Raw genomic sequence first — 14459 nt, 5'->3', positions numbered from 1 at the left:
GTGGACTGGCAGACACGAGTGGCAGTGCCAATGCCTCGTACACGCTCTTGGCGTGACTCCCATCTTGGATGTGCTTTGCCATCGGGGCGACTATCAGACAAGTAAAAGCTGAGGTGACCTTTATCAAGCTAAACTTGTTTCTCTGTTTTAGTGTAGACGGGTTTCCACGTTCGTGATGCTTTGCAATGGGAGTTTTTTAAACTTACAAAATGTCCACCGCACGCTCTATTCTAGAATGTGAAAAAATAAACCGACACATTTCTCTTGAAGAGCGAGGGTGGCAAATTTCAAGCAAATCAGCCCACTGGGATGCCACCGAGTTGTCTCGTATAGACGCACATGGCAACTGCAGTAGGTGCCCTTCACATCACCTGCAAGTGCAATTGAAAAGGGGGCACAAAAAACTGACAAAAAACCCCCAGGTCAGACCTCCGCCACCCACCCTCAGTCTGCCCTGAAGAAGCTTCAAGATGGCCTGCCGCGTGGCTCATTTCAGTGACAGCAGAAGGATACGATGGCAGACAGAAAGGCAGGCACACAACGGGCATCTGAAGACCTTAAAAGAAGGGGCGCTTGAGCCAAATCAAGTCAGCCAGGCGGCTTAAAACATCGTTTTATTACAACACACACACACACGCACGCACATGCGAGGAGTTGCTTAAAAATGATAAAGCCGTCGGTCACAGACCAGGTGACACAATGCTGCCCAGGAACGTCACACACATCACGTGGAGCATCTCCACTCCACAGCAGACCGTGTCCTTGTAAGCAAGAACAATCGGAGAGAGGAGCGTGCGGACCGACGAAACTCAAACTCCTTCACCTCGCGTTGCTGCCCTTTCTAGAACTCTCCACAAACCCCTGAGGTCCTGTCACTCCCGTGAGTTCTTGGAGGTGCTTGGAAATGCGAGTGAGCGCCGTCTAGTCCTTTAGATGATTTAAAAAAAATAAAAAATGTGCATGGAACAATCTGGATGAGACCCTCCTAACACCCCTACCTGAACAGCGAACCCCAAATCGTCAGAGAAACCACAAGGAAAGCAGGAAACGGCCAAGTTGGGCATTGAAGTACAACTTCGGCTTCAACTGAACAACTGGTGCTCCTCTAAAAATAACTTCCATTAATCATCTGACAAGACGCGTCCTCTTTTTTTTTTTTTTTTTTTCCCAGCTCATCTCCGGATTGTGGAATTAATTGAGCACGTTTGGTATGTTTTGAATTCTAAAAAAAGCAGGCATGGCGGTCTCTCCGGACAGTAGTTACCGGTCATTGTTGTTGGGATTTTGAACAAAATTAATAGAGTAGGAGCCACTCGAGGGGTCTTGGTTGACCTGAAAATTTTCCGTAGACAGACCAAAAGGACGAAGAAACATGTTCCCCAGGTCCTTGAGTTTACCTGAAAAGAAAAGAAAAGAAATGAACAGGAATACAATTAGCAGGTACCCCAACTTCGGAAAGACAAAGGAAGGAATGGGAATTGGAGAGAAACCTGAAAGGTGTGCCAATCTGAGTGGCAAAGAACAAACATATCTGGGCACCACCAGGATCCTCCACCCTTAATTCTTTTAATGGCAAATAAATGAAAGTTCTGAAGTGCAGCGCAAACTGATCCCATTAATAAAGAGTGCGTGTATATAAATGTAGATAAAAAGAGAGACGGGGACGTTGAGAGACTGGTCTGTCCCCTTACAGCTCACTGAAAAAGTAAGGCACATGTCCTGAAAAGTGATGGCATGAACAGCAATCACACACACGGTACTTGTATGTATCAAATATATCATATATATATAAATATAAAAACGTCTAAGTGTGGAAGTGTCTGGCTGTCCGGCGAGCACATTAGCAAAACGAAACCTCTGAGGAGAGAGAAACTCGCTTAGCCGCTGATACAGATGAAGTGAGACGAACACGTTGGCAAAACGAAACAGCCGAACTGCGGCATTTGTGACGTGAGCCTTAATTCAAGAAAATGAAGAACACGATTAGCTGAGCAACGGCCTCTGGGAGCCCAGGCTTACACAGCTAGTATACACCCATCTATTGGTGTCTTTACCCAGTTGGGACGCCTCCTTAAAGAAATGCCAGGGGGAGATGGCTTTTAAAGGGCACTCTCTGCCACACACGGCTACTTGGCTCTCCCCCTGGGTTGCCACGGCACCGCAGATTCCCACAGGGCTGTATGGGAATTACTGTTTGTTGGATTCAGTGGATGCCACCAGGGGGAGCTGTAGGAGCTGCACAGTCCTACCTTGGGCTTCCACCACCCTGGAGAGTTGATTCCTGACCTCCCTAATGCTCCCAGGGTGCCTTGCAGAGACGAGCCACAGGCGGGAGAAGTGGAGGCAGAACAGACGGACGGACGGACTGTGTGTTTATTCTGCTTACCGCTGTGGGGAGCGAGGGGAGAAGCGGTACCCCTCTGAATGAAACGTCTGCTCGGTGTCTGCTGTGTCAGGGGTTTGGGGAGCTGTACGCCGCCTGGTGTCCACAGTACAGGGCGAGTCAAAGTTATGTTAACACTAATGGTGCTATTTAAATACAATTTGTGTGGACGCCACATATAGTCCATGTGTTGACATGATGGTGAACAGGTTGACACATTCCTGTAAATCATCTTGCACATATGAAGTATGTTTTGTGAATAAATTGTTTCCGCCATTCAAATGTTGACATAACTTTGACTCACCCTGTATGTGTGTGTATGTATGTATATATATATATATATATATATCTACACTCACCTACATTATTAGTAGGAACACCATACTGATCCGGTGTTTGACCTTCAGAACTGCCTTAATTCTACGTGGCGTTGATTCAACAAGGTGCTGAAAGCATTCTTTACAAATGTTGGCCCATATTGATAGGATAGCATCTTGCAGTTGATGGAGATTTGTGGGATGCACATCCAGGGCATGAAGCTCCCGTTCCACCACATCCCAAAGATGCTCTATTGGGTTGAGATCTGGTGACTGTGGGGGCCATTTTAGTACAGTGAACTCATTGTCATGTTCAAGAAACCAATCTGAAATGAGTCGAGCTTTGTGACATGGTTCATTATCCTGCTGGAAGTAGCCATCAGAGGATGGGTACATGGTGGTCATGAAGGGATGGACATGGCCAGAAACAATGCTCAGGTAGCCCGTGGCATTTAAACGATGCCCAATTGGCACTAAGGGGCCTAAAGTGTGCCAAGAAAACATCTCCCACACCATTACACCACCACCACCAGCCTGCACAGTGGTAACAAGGCATGATGGATCCATGTTCTCATTCTGTTTACGCCAAATTCTGACTCTACCATTTGAATGTCTCAACAGAAATCGAGACTCATCAGACCAGGTGACATTTTTCTAGTCTTCAACTGTCCAATTTTGGTGAGCTCGTGCAAATCGTAGCCTCTTTTTCCTATTTGTAGTGGAGATGAGTGGTACCCGGTGGGGTCTTCTGCTGTTGTAGTCCATCCGCCTCAAGGTTGTGCGTGTTGTGGCTTCACAAATGCTTTGCTGCATACCTCGGTTGGTTATTTCAGTCAAAGTTGCTCTTCTATCAGCTTGAATCAGTCGGCCCATTCATTCTCCTCTGACCTCTAGCATCAACAAGGCATTTTCGCCCACAGGACTGCCGCATACTGGATGTTTTTCCCTTTTCACACCATTCTTTGTAAACCCTAGAAATGGTTGTGCGTGAAAATCCCAGTAACTGAGCAGATTGTGAAATACTCAGACCGGCCCGTCTGGCACCAACAACCATGCCACGCTCCAAATTGCTTAAATCGCCTTTCTTTGCCATTCTGACATTCAGTTTGGAGTTCAGGAGATTGTCTTGACCAGGACCACACCGCTAAATGAAGCAACTGCCATGTGATTGGTTGATTAGATAATTGCATTCATGAGAAATTGAGCAGGTGTTCCTAATAATCCTTTAGGTGAGTGTATATATATGTGTGTGTGTGTGTGTGTGTGTATCTTAATTATACTGGGGCAGCATCCCAGCACAGTGGTGAGCGTTCCTGCCTCATGGTGCCAGCATCTTGGGTTTCAAACTGTCGTGGATTCGCCACATTCTCCCTTTAGCCATATTTATGTTTGCCTTTCCATGTTTCCTCCCTTATCCCTTATAATGTGTGCTTTCCATTAACTAAGGCTTCTCAGTTTATGGGGTCCGCACTGCCCCATGTACAGAGCCCAGTGAAACTCCTTCTTGCATGTGCTAATCATCAGCTCTCTGGTGCCATCAGTAGAGAGTGTTAATAATCCTAACCCTCAAAAAACGTTTATTTTCCTTTACCTGAACAACCTCAGAACGCAGTTTACAAGCCGATCTACTAATAGGAGATGTACGTATTCATTTAGCAGATTAAAGAAAACAATTCTAGAAGAAGAGTAATAAAAGGAATTTGAAGTTAGCCCCACCTGAATGAATGTGGACTGGCACCCCATTCAGGGTTGGCTCTCGTCTTGTGCCCAGTGCTGCTGGGAAAGACTCGGTTACAAAGCGGCCCAGAAACATATTAAGCAGGTCTAAGAGCAAAAATGGAAAAACTGTGGCACGGCCGGGCACGCTTATCAGCGATTCTGCACCAACACGCAATGCAGAAGTGAGGCGTCTCAAAGGAGCAGAACTCTTCTCAGTCGTAACGAGTCTTCAACAGAAAGCTTCACCCCTGATGACGGCCTCGGGGGCTCCTTCACTGCAGACTCGCTTGCTAAATTTACAGTCCGATATTGTGTTACAGAGAGATCTGTGTGTAGGGGGCACACACTCATCGAGGTCTCCTCTGCCTGCCAAGGCTCTGGTTACATTTTAAAATAAATGAGTGGCAAGCAGGGCTCTTGTAATAATGAAGGTGTTTTTAGTTAAGAAAAAAAATGAAGACTGGCAGATATTCATGAAAACCCAGAGATCAAAAAGACAGCCTGCGATGTTTAAGAATATTGAATTCTTCAGAATAAAGAAAATGCAAGTAAATGTAGAGGCGATAATACAGTGGATTCAAGATGGTGGAGTCTCTTAAGTGATGTCACATGATTGGCAGAAGAAGTGGACAGGACTGGTGAGCTTTGTGTTCTCATTGTTGGATATGACAGACTTGCCCACTGCAGTTGCTGGTCTCACATCAATTTACACGACTGAAAACCTGTTTGACTTTGGTCAGAGCAAATCGTGGACATGTCAGACTGAGTTGTTGGGGATGTCAAGTTATGTGCCTGCCTTTCATGGGCGCTCACTGCCAGCTGCCTCCAATTTCCTAGGATTATATCAATGAAGGCTACGACTGAAAATCGCAGGAAACGTCATCAAATGTGACATGACCTTAGGCTGATGTGTGTTTGAGTGGCCAGCAGAGTGGAACAGCTGACCAGTGTGAAGGTTTGCGATGCATCACCTGTTGGAACACATTATGTAATAATATGAGTTACATTTTTCATTCCAACAGAAGGCACATCACAAACATTACCCCGCAGCAACTGCCACATAAATGAGGTAACAGACAAACTAATATTGTGACCTTCTTCTTCGTCCATTAGGGGTCGCAACAGCGGATCATCTTCTTCCATATCTTTTTATCCTCGTCATCTTGTTCTGTCACCCTCATCACCTGCATGTCCTCTCTTATCACATCTATAATCCTTCTCTTAGGCCTTCTTCTTCTCTTCTTCCCTGGCAGCTCTATCCTTAGCACCCTTCTCCCAATATACCCCTCATCTCTCCTCTGCACAGTCCAAACCAACGCCATCTTGCCTCTCTGACTTTGTCTATGAGCTGACCCTCTAATATCCTCATTTCTAATCCTGTCCATCCTCGTCACACCCAATGCAAATCTTGACATCTTTAACTCTGCCACCTCCAGCTCTGTCTCCTGTGCCACCGTCTCTGCCCATATAACATAGCTGGTCTCACTACTGCCCTGCAGACCTTCCCTTTCACTCTTGCTGGTACTCATCTGTCACAAACCACTCCTGACACTCTACTAAACTAACAATATGACCTAATAAAGAAAAAGTTTAATAAAAAAAAATGTCCATTAAGGTGGAGTGGTGGCTCAGAGGCTAAGGACCGACGCTGGTATCTGGAAGGTTGCCGTTTCAAATCCTGCTACTGCCAGAAGGATCCTACTCTGTTGGGCCCTTGAGCATGGGCTTAATAAATAAAAATGAAAAATTCCATTAATAGCAATACACCGAGGGCATGCTGGCTTCCCAGGACCCCCATCAGCTATGTCCTTCTGTGTCACAGTCAACAGGGTCCACCTGGGTTAGAACTTCCTCAGTCAGCCTCTTATTTGCTATTGTTTTTAATTTTTCAAATTTTCTTCATTAGCTTATAGTGTTGGCTGTATGCACCATTTGTTGGAATGGAATATACTGTACACTGTACTTTATTGGCACACACGCCCAATGCCTTGGAATGAGCGTGCTGAGAATGATGGCCTTGAGCGAGTGTGCAGCCAGAGACATCCTAAGGACGGCGGACTGCAGTCCCAAGCCGCTGAGCTCATTTCAACTAGCGGACGCTTCTGCCCCGAGACTTAAGTTCTTTACTTATCATAAATGATATACTAGCTGGAATACTAAAATACAAAGGGCACCTCAGGGCACAAACAAAGCAAACTGTTTTAAAGTACAAATCATTTTTAGACACTCGGCAGTTTGAATGCAAAATTCATATTTTACTGCAAAAAACCAAGAAGCTACACAACATGTTATATTTAGTGTTCAGATGTGATCCTACATCTTTAGCAGGGAATGTTTAACAGGTCTTGCCCTGTGGTCTGGCGTCATTAGATCACTCTAGACGACAACACGCCATTCAGCCCAACAAGCTCGCCATTCAGCCCAACAAGCTCGCCATTCAGCCCAACAAGCTCACCATTCAGCCCAACAAGCTCACCATTCCTATCCCTTAATAACATCAAGTCGAGTTTTGAAGGCCCCTAAAGCCCTTCTGTCCACCACGCTACTCGGTCACTTACGCCATGTCTGTGGTTCTCTGTGTGAAGAAAAACTTCTTAATGTTGGTGTGAAATTTCCCCTTCACAAGTTTCCAACTGTGTCCCCCGTGTTCTTGATGAACTCATTTTAAAGTCACCATCTCGATCCACTGGACTTATTACCCTTCATAATCTGAAACACCTTCATTACGTCGCCTCTTAATCTCCTTTTGCTTAACCTGTAAGGCTCGGCTCTTTTCATCTTTCCATAGAGTTTTTCTAGCTCTTCTTTGTTTTTCCGGAGACCCAAACTGCACTCAGGACTCCAGAGGCGGCTCACCGGTGTGTTATAAAGCTTGACTGAGCAGACCCTCCTGTGACTTGCACTGCACACATCAAGGTGCTATATATATATAACCTGACATTCTGTTAATCTTCTTAATGGCTTCTGAACGCTGTCTGGCATTTCGTAATGTCGTGGCCACTGCGACTCCTAAATCCTTCTCATAAGGTGGACTTTTGATTTTCAGACCTTCCATTAAGTATTCAGATCTCACACTTTGACTTTCTATGTCTAATTCTTTACATTTACGGACATTAAATTTAACCTGACACAAATCTTCCCAAGCCTGTCTGCTGTCCAATTCCCTCTATCATGATATAATGGATTCCAAGTTATCTGCCAGTCTACCTATCTTGGTATCATCTGCAGACTTCACCAGCTTGTTCCTTATATTCCTATCCAAATCATTTCCATCCATCCATTATCCAACCCATTATATCCTAACTACAGGGTCACGGGGGTCTGCTGGAGCCAATCCCAGCCAACACAGGGCACAAGGCAGGAAACTAAACCCCGGGCCGGGCGCCAGCCCACCGCAGTCAAATCATTTCTATATATTAAAAATATCAGCCTCAGCACTGACCCCTGCTGGCCACCACTCTTAACATCAGCCAATTCTGAGAAGTTTCCTCTCCCTGTCACCCTCTGCTTCCTGCGTCTGAGCCAATCCTGAACACATCGACACACCAGACCCTGAATCGCCACGTCTTTTAGTTTGATGCCCACCACCTTATCAAATACTTTCTGAAAGTCCAGATAAATAATATCATCTTCTCCACTCTGGTAGCATCCTTTTGCTTCTTCCTCACAGAATTCCAGCATGTTGGTAAAACACGGCCTCCTCCTCTGAACCCATGCTGAAAAACTCCTGTTCTTGCCATGTGTTGCTCCATCTTTCCCTTAATAATTCCTTATTCCCATTAACTTACTTGTGATGCACGTTAAGCTTACTGGCCGATTGCTGCTTGCACCTGCCCGATTATCTTTTTATAACTAGCCAACCCGCGGCGTACCATACGCCGCATAATCAGGCCGGTTTTTTAATAATTTTTGAGCACAGGGAGAAAATTAACATTTGAAAAATCGGTAATGTAATAAATCAGCAAGAAAAGCAACATTGTAACAATGCATGGAACGAACCAACACACGGGAGGAGAGGAGAAGGACGTCCACTCGCTCCCTCCGTCATGCTAGTCTGCTGATTTCTCGTCCCGTATGCACTGCCCGCTCATGTGCCCACCTCCAACTTGTCACTCGAGTCGTTGTCGTCTTTACACAGTCCAGATGCACCTGTGACTCACGTAGACTTTTCATTGCTCTGTGCGGTTTTGGCTGCCTTTCTTTATATAATCCACCAAGACACCCGACCACGATGGTAGCGAGGTGGTAGCGAGGTGTGTACAAAGTGCAGGAGCATCTAAGAAGACGATGCGAATTGCTGTATGTAGCACGTAAAACAGTTTGCTATGGTGCACGCGGTCGTGCGTCGTAACTGAAAAGTCGTTTTTTAAAGACTGCTTACTTCATTGTGTTTTAACCTCAGGTGTAAAGGAATGTTTTAAGGATCCCATGGGATACCCCTCGCAAACCATTTTACACGCTGCATATGGCGACTCACCTCCGTGAAAAACATGCCTCTATGAACAGTCAACGTGGGTCGGAGCTGCATGTGACCTCTACGACAGACGACTATAAATGACGCCATTTTTTCGGTGTCGTCGTGTCCGAGTTGGTGGGCGTGGCTCTGAGTTGTCGTCGTATCCAATGGTCTTGGAGTTGGTGGGTGTGGCTCCTTCCTGCGTGTGCCATAGGTATCTCACTTGTCGGCGGCTCAGTGAATCCACGCCCCTTCCGGCGTGTTTTCCACGGTCGTCTTGCCTTAGTGAATTATATATATAGATGGGGTCATTTTTGCCATTTTCCAGTCTTTTATGGGTGACTACAAGCAATGTATTTCATTGAAAATTGGTAGGATTTGAGTACAAATTTGGAGGTGATGGATTAGCCAGTAAGACCCGGAGATCTCCGCTCTCCATCCACAAAGAGGCTCCTCTGGGTAGAATATGGTGTGTGTGTGTGTGTGTGTCTATTCCTGACATATGCTAGTTGCTCTCCATCTCAAAGACTTGGTGCTGATGTGCAGGGTGACAATGACATTATAATAATAATACATTTTATTTATACAAGGTGCCTTTCTGAGAACTCAAGGACACTGAACAAACAAACAATAAATAAATAAATAAATAAAAAGACACATTATAAACAACTTAAAACATCAGGAAAAAAAACAGAAGATATAAAAATGAAAACCAAACAAAGCCACTGTAATCATAAAGAAAAAGCCATTTTAAACAGATGCGTTTTAAGCTTTCATTTGAAGGATGAATATGATTTGATATTTCTGAGCTCAGTAAGTAATGAATTCCAGAGCTTGGGAGCAGAACGGCTGGACACTCCGCTCCACATGGTGGTTAGACGGGTGAGAGGGACAGTCAGGTGGATGGAGGAAGAGGAGCTGAGGTTACAGGTGGGAATGGCAACATGAAGAAGGTCAGACAGACACGGAGGGGCGAGGTTATGAAAGGCCTTAAATGTTAATAGCAGAATTTTAAAATCAATCTGAAACTTAACTTAATCCCATGAGCACGTTCATGTCTCTACAAGGTACATGGGATATATTTTTTAAAATGAACCTCAATTACTGATAGGAAATGAGCCATGCACTTATAATAAAGAATGCTTACTCATCATCTCCTGCTTCAGTCGCTCGTTTCTTTCTTCAATCTGTCTGGGAAGTCGCTGGAAAGAGAAAAATTGCGCAATGAAGGAGAATGAAGAGACTGTGCATCTCCAGAAGAAACTGTGTGAATTCAGACATTTTCAGATTCTTTAAAGGAAGACATTAAGGGCACCCACTTTAGAGCAGGCTTTTAATTTGACAGGACGCTCTAGGAGTTGGCAGCGCTGTGCCAGTGCACTATTCTGCCCAGCTCCATTTATAGACTCTCTGAATAGACATGCAGCTTGTTAAACAGTGACACATCCTAAGAGATCGTCTCCAGTTAAATTACGCTGCTGTCATACAGGCCACCCTCCAGAAGCCATTATATTCCTTTACAAGCTCGTAAATGCAACGCATAAACAAAATGTAGAGAGTAAGGCTCGTGCTCGTGTCGGGCCGCACCTTAAGAGATTCAGTGGTCTTCAGCCCTCAATTCTTTAGTAAGACGCTCTTCATTTCTACAAGTGAAGGCGGTGTGGGAATCGGCTAAGGTGCTGAAGTCTAAAACCACAAGGGTGCAGATTTGATTCCTGTGTCTGCGTGACTTAATAATAATAACACATTTTATTTCTATAGCACCTTTCCCATGTTTAAGGCACTTCACAGAGTTTAAGAGACGCTAGTAGGGTATACAGTATTTAGCATTGTACAAACCAGATAAATAAATAAAGAAGAGTAAGATAGTAAATTCAGAGAAAGAAAAAGCCTAACAGACACCATCATTGATGATCTCACACACACACACACAGAGGTTACATCTTGACATGGAGGTAAACTGAGAGAAGGGTAATAAAGTCAGGTAGAGCTGAAAGCCTTCCTGAACAGATGAGTTTTGAGTTGTTTTTTAAAAGAGTTCATGGAGTCGGCTGACCTGATTAATTTCGGTAGTCTGGGCGCTATACGGCTGAAGGCCCTGCTGTCACCCATGGAGTGTAGGTTAGTGTGGGGCACAACAAGATTGCCAGAATTAGAGGACCTTAGTGGGTGGACAGGCACATAGTGATGGAGAAGGTCACTGATGTAGTTTGGCACAGGTTGTTTAACACTAGAATTACCAGAGCCCACGAAAAAACTTGCAATTCCGTCCCACCTTAAACTGCTTCTTAAATCCCTTCACACCTCTCCGCCAGCGTCCTTTGTCTTCTAAATGTGCTGATAAAGAGAAGCTAGGAGCAGCCGGCTATTCCATTCCCCCAGCAATTTAGAACGTGCACGAACTTCTCTCAGCTCAGGCCTTGATTGAGTATCTGGGAGTGAAGTGGAGTTTTAGAGTGGAAATAATAGATCGTTGTTTGGAACACACGCATTTCATGTCTGTTCCATTTCTACAGTAATCTGTGTCAACACATTGTTAAAACAGAAACGTTTTTTATATTCTACTAGTAGATGACAAAATGTAGGCATAAACTATATAATGTATGAAGCCTGAAGTCCAAATAGCAAAGAAACATTTTCACAAGAATAACACAATTGCGCTTTTATTCAAAAATATAACTGCAGAAACAAAAAGCCGCCTTAACATGCGACATTGACAGCAGTTTATTGTAACTGCCTCCGTGGTTCAATAGACTCAGCCCCCGCTTGGGAATCAAGAGGTCACGAGTTCGATCCTGCGCCCCTCCGTTTTGAGAAGTAAACTACTCTTAGTCTTACTATTTTAGAATAAAAGCATACATTTGATTTCAGTCTGTAACAGCCGGTGCAATTTATGATCCTTGTAAAGGTTAGCGCTTTTTTTTAATTCACTTTTCATTCTCTCAGTCGCTTCAGAATCAATCCATACAACCCCATCTGACACGGCTGTTTTCACTAAAGACGCGCTATAGCTCTGCAGTGTACCACGATGCATACTAACGCCCCCCCCACCGGTTCTGACACACAAACGCTGGCGAAGCTGCCTTCTTCGTATCTCACCGTCACTTGCTTTTCTTTTTTTCAGTTTTATTGAGTGTTCCTGCCAGTCCCGCATGTTGCTGTATGCTTTTCTTTTGTACTCCAGGACATGCAGAGGAAAGAATGGTAAAGACCAGTAACTTCGGCGCTATATGCAATCATCAGACACTCCCCATCTGCCCGTGTCGCTCAAACACAGGAACATATATTGGTGTAAAAGTATAACAAAAGTGCACTTTTATTCAAGTGCACTTTTTCCATCGCTTTTCCTGTAAGAAGCAATGTACACACTTCTCTCTATGCTGTGGTTTCTATTACACACCTGAAAGAAAGAGACAATATATGTGAAAATATAATCGCACTAATGCAATATTATTTGAAAACGAACAGCGTCAGATCAGGTGTGAATTTATGCAGGAACTGGAAATTCTCTGATGCGGACCTTCCCCAGGGAAGAAAGTACAGTGTCAGGTGCTCATTCAGTGTAATAGAAACCATAGCACAGAGAGGTGTGTACACGGCAACAAGTACACGTGTCGTAAATGTAGGAAGGACGGTCCTTGGGTGTGTGGGAACTGTTAATATTTGAATGTGATGATTTTATATAGCACGGAATGAAAATCTGCACTTCTTAGCATTGCACCATGCAAGCTGTCGTATCAATCGCCTACTGTAACTTGCTTTCTTTTTTCTGCGGTTATACAGGTAGTTTTGAATAAAAGTGCACTTGTTTTGTTTGCGAAATGAAGTGTCTGCGTGCACCTTTCGTGGCATTACACGTGTATTTTTGAGCATGCCCGTTTGAGCAGTATAAAAGTATTGAAAAGTATAACAAAACAACGGGCAGGTGGGGAGTGTCTGATGATTGCATATAGCGCCGAACTTACTGCTCTTTACTATTCTTTCCTCTGCATGTCCTGGAGTACAAAAGAAACAGCATACAGCAACATGCGGGGACTGGCAGGAACACTCAATAAAACTGAAAAAAAGAAAAGCAAGTGACAGTGAGATACGAAGAAGGCAGCTTCACCAGCGTTTGTGTGTCAGAACCCGGCTGCGTTAGTATGCATCGTGGTACACCGCAGAGCTATAGCGCGTCTTTAGTGAAAACAGCCGTGTCAGATGGGGTTGTATGGATTGATTCTGAACGCGACTGAGAGAATGAAAAGTGATTAAAAAAAAAAAGCTAACCTTTACAAGGATCATAAATTGCACCGGCTGTTACAGACTGAAATCAAATGTATGCTTTTATTCTCAAATAGTAAGACTTAGAGCAGTTTACTTCTCAAAACGGAGGGGCGCAGGATCGAACTCGTGACCTCTTGATTCCAAGCGGGCTGAGTCTACTGAACCACGGAGGCAGTTACAATAAACTGCTGTCAATGTCGCATGTTAAGGCGGCTTTTTGTTTCTGCAGTTATATTTTTGAATAAAAGCGCAATTGTGTTATTCTTGTGAAAATGTTTCTTTGCTATTTGGACTTCAGGCTTCATACACTATATAGTTTATGCCTACATTTTGTCATCTACTAGTAGAATATAAAAAACGTTTCTGTTTTAACAATGTGTTGACACAGATTACTGTAGAAACGGAACAGACATGAAATGCGTGTGTTCCAAACAACGATCTATTATTTCCACTCTAAAACTCCACTTCACTCCCAGATACTCAATCAAGGCCTGAGCTGAGAGAAGTTCGTGCACGTTTTAAATTGCTGGGGGGATGGAATAGCCGGCTGCTCCTAGCTTCTCTTTATCAGCACATTTAGAAGACAAAGGACGCTGGCGGAGAGGTGTGAAGGGATTTAGGAAGCAGTTTAAGGTGGGACGGAATTACGAGTTTTTTCGTAGGCTCTGGTAATTCTAGTGTTAAGGCTTTGTAGGTTATTAGTAGGATTTTATATTCGATTCCGTAAGACATGGGGAGCGAGTGAAGACGGAGCAGGATGGGTGTGATGTGCTCGCTGCTGCTGGTCCGGGTGACGACTCTTGCAGCTGAGTTTTGAATAAGCTGGAGCTGTGATATAAGATTAGAAGGGGCACCTGCCAGCAGCGAGTTACAATAATCGATGCATTATGTGATTAAAAACAGGGACAAGTGAAAAGGAGAAGAAGGAGCGAACACGGGATACGTGACGGAGGTTAAAGTAAGAAAGTTTCCTAATGTGATTTATGTGGGCGGAATAAGAAAGGGAGGAATCAAAAATGACACTGAGATTCTTTGCAGTAGAGGCAGGTCTGATGAGATCACTGCCAAGATGGACTGTGAAGGAGCTCATTTTATGAAGTTGCACTTTAGCCCCAATTTGCAGGAGTTCAGTTTTGTTGCAATTTAATTTTAAAGAGTTCTGCTCCATCCAGGTATTAATTTCACTGAGGCAGGTTGTGAGCTGTGACAGCTCTGATGAAGTTCCACTTTTAACACTGAGGTAGAGTTGAGTGTCATCTGCATAAAAATGATAACCCAGTCCATAGCTACGAATAATATGACCAAGGGGAAGCATATA

The 14459-nt window shown here is 44.2% G+C and overlaps 1 protein-coding gene across 1 annotated transcript in view; it reads right to left on the bottom strand.

The window, feature by feature from the left end:
• Positions 1–583: 583 nt before the first annotated feature.
• The window catches only part of ttc1 (tetratricopeptide repeat domain 1), a 51599-nt gene continuing 37723 nt past the window's right edge, over positions 584–14459 (bottom strand). The window contains exons 7-8 of the mRNA XM_039774397.1: positions 10023–10077; positions 584–1397 (exon numbers count right to left, since the gene is read on the bottom strand). Coding sequence (XP_039630331.1) covers positions 1261–1397; positions 10023–10077 — 192 coding nt within the window. The 3' untranslated portion in view covers positions 584–1260. The remainder of the gene's footprint in view (positions 1398–10022; positions 10078–14459) is intronic.

This window comes from Polypterus senegalus, chromosome 13 (assembly GCF_016835505.1).
Source record: "Polypterus senegalus isolate Bchr_013 chromosome 13, ASM1683550v1, whole genome shotgun sequence".
Classification (NCBI taxonomy): domain Eukaryota; kingdom Metazoa; phylum Chordata; class Cladistia; order Polypteriformes; family Polypteridae; genus Polypterus; species Polypterus senegalus.
Note: the sequence above shows the minus strand (reverse complement) of the source record. Positions and strands in the feature narration are given on the sequence as shown.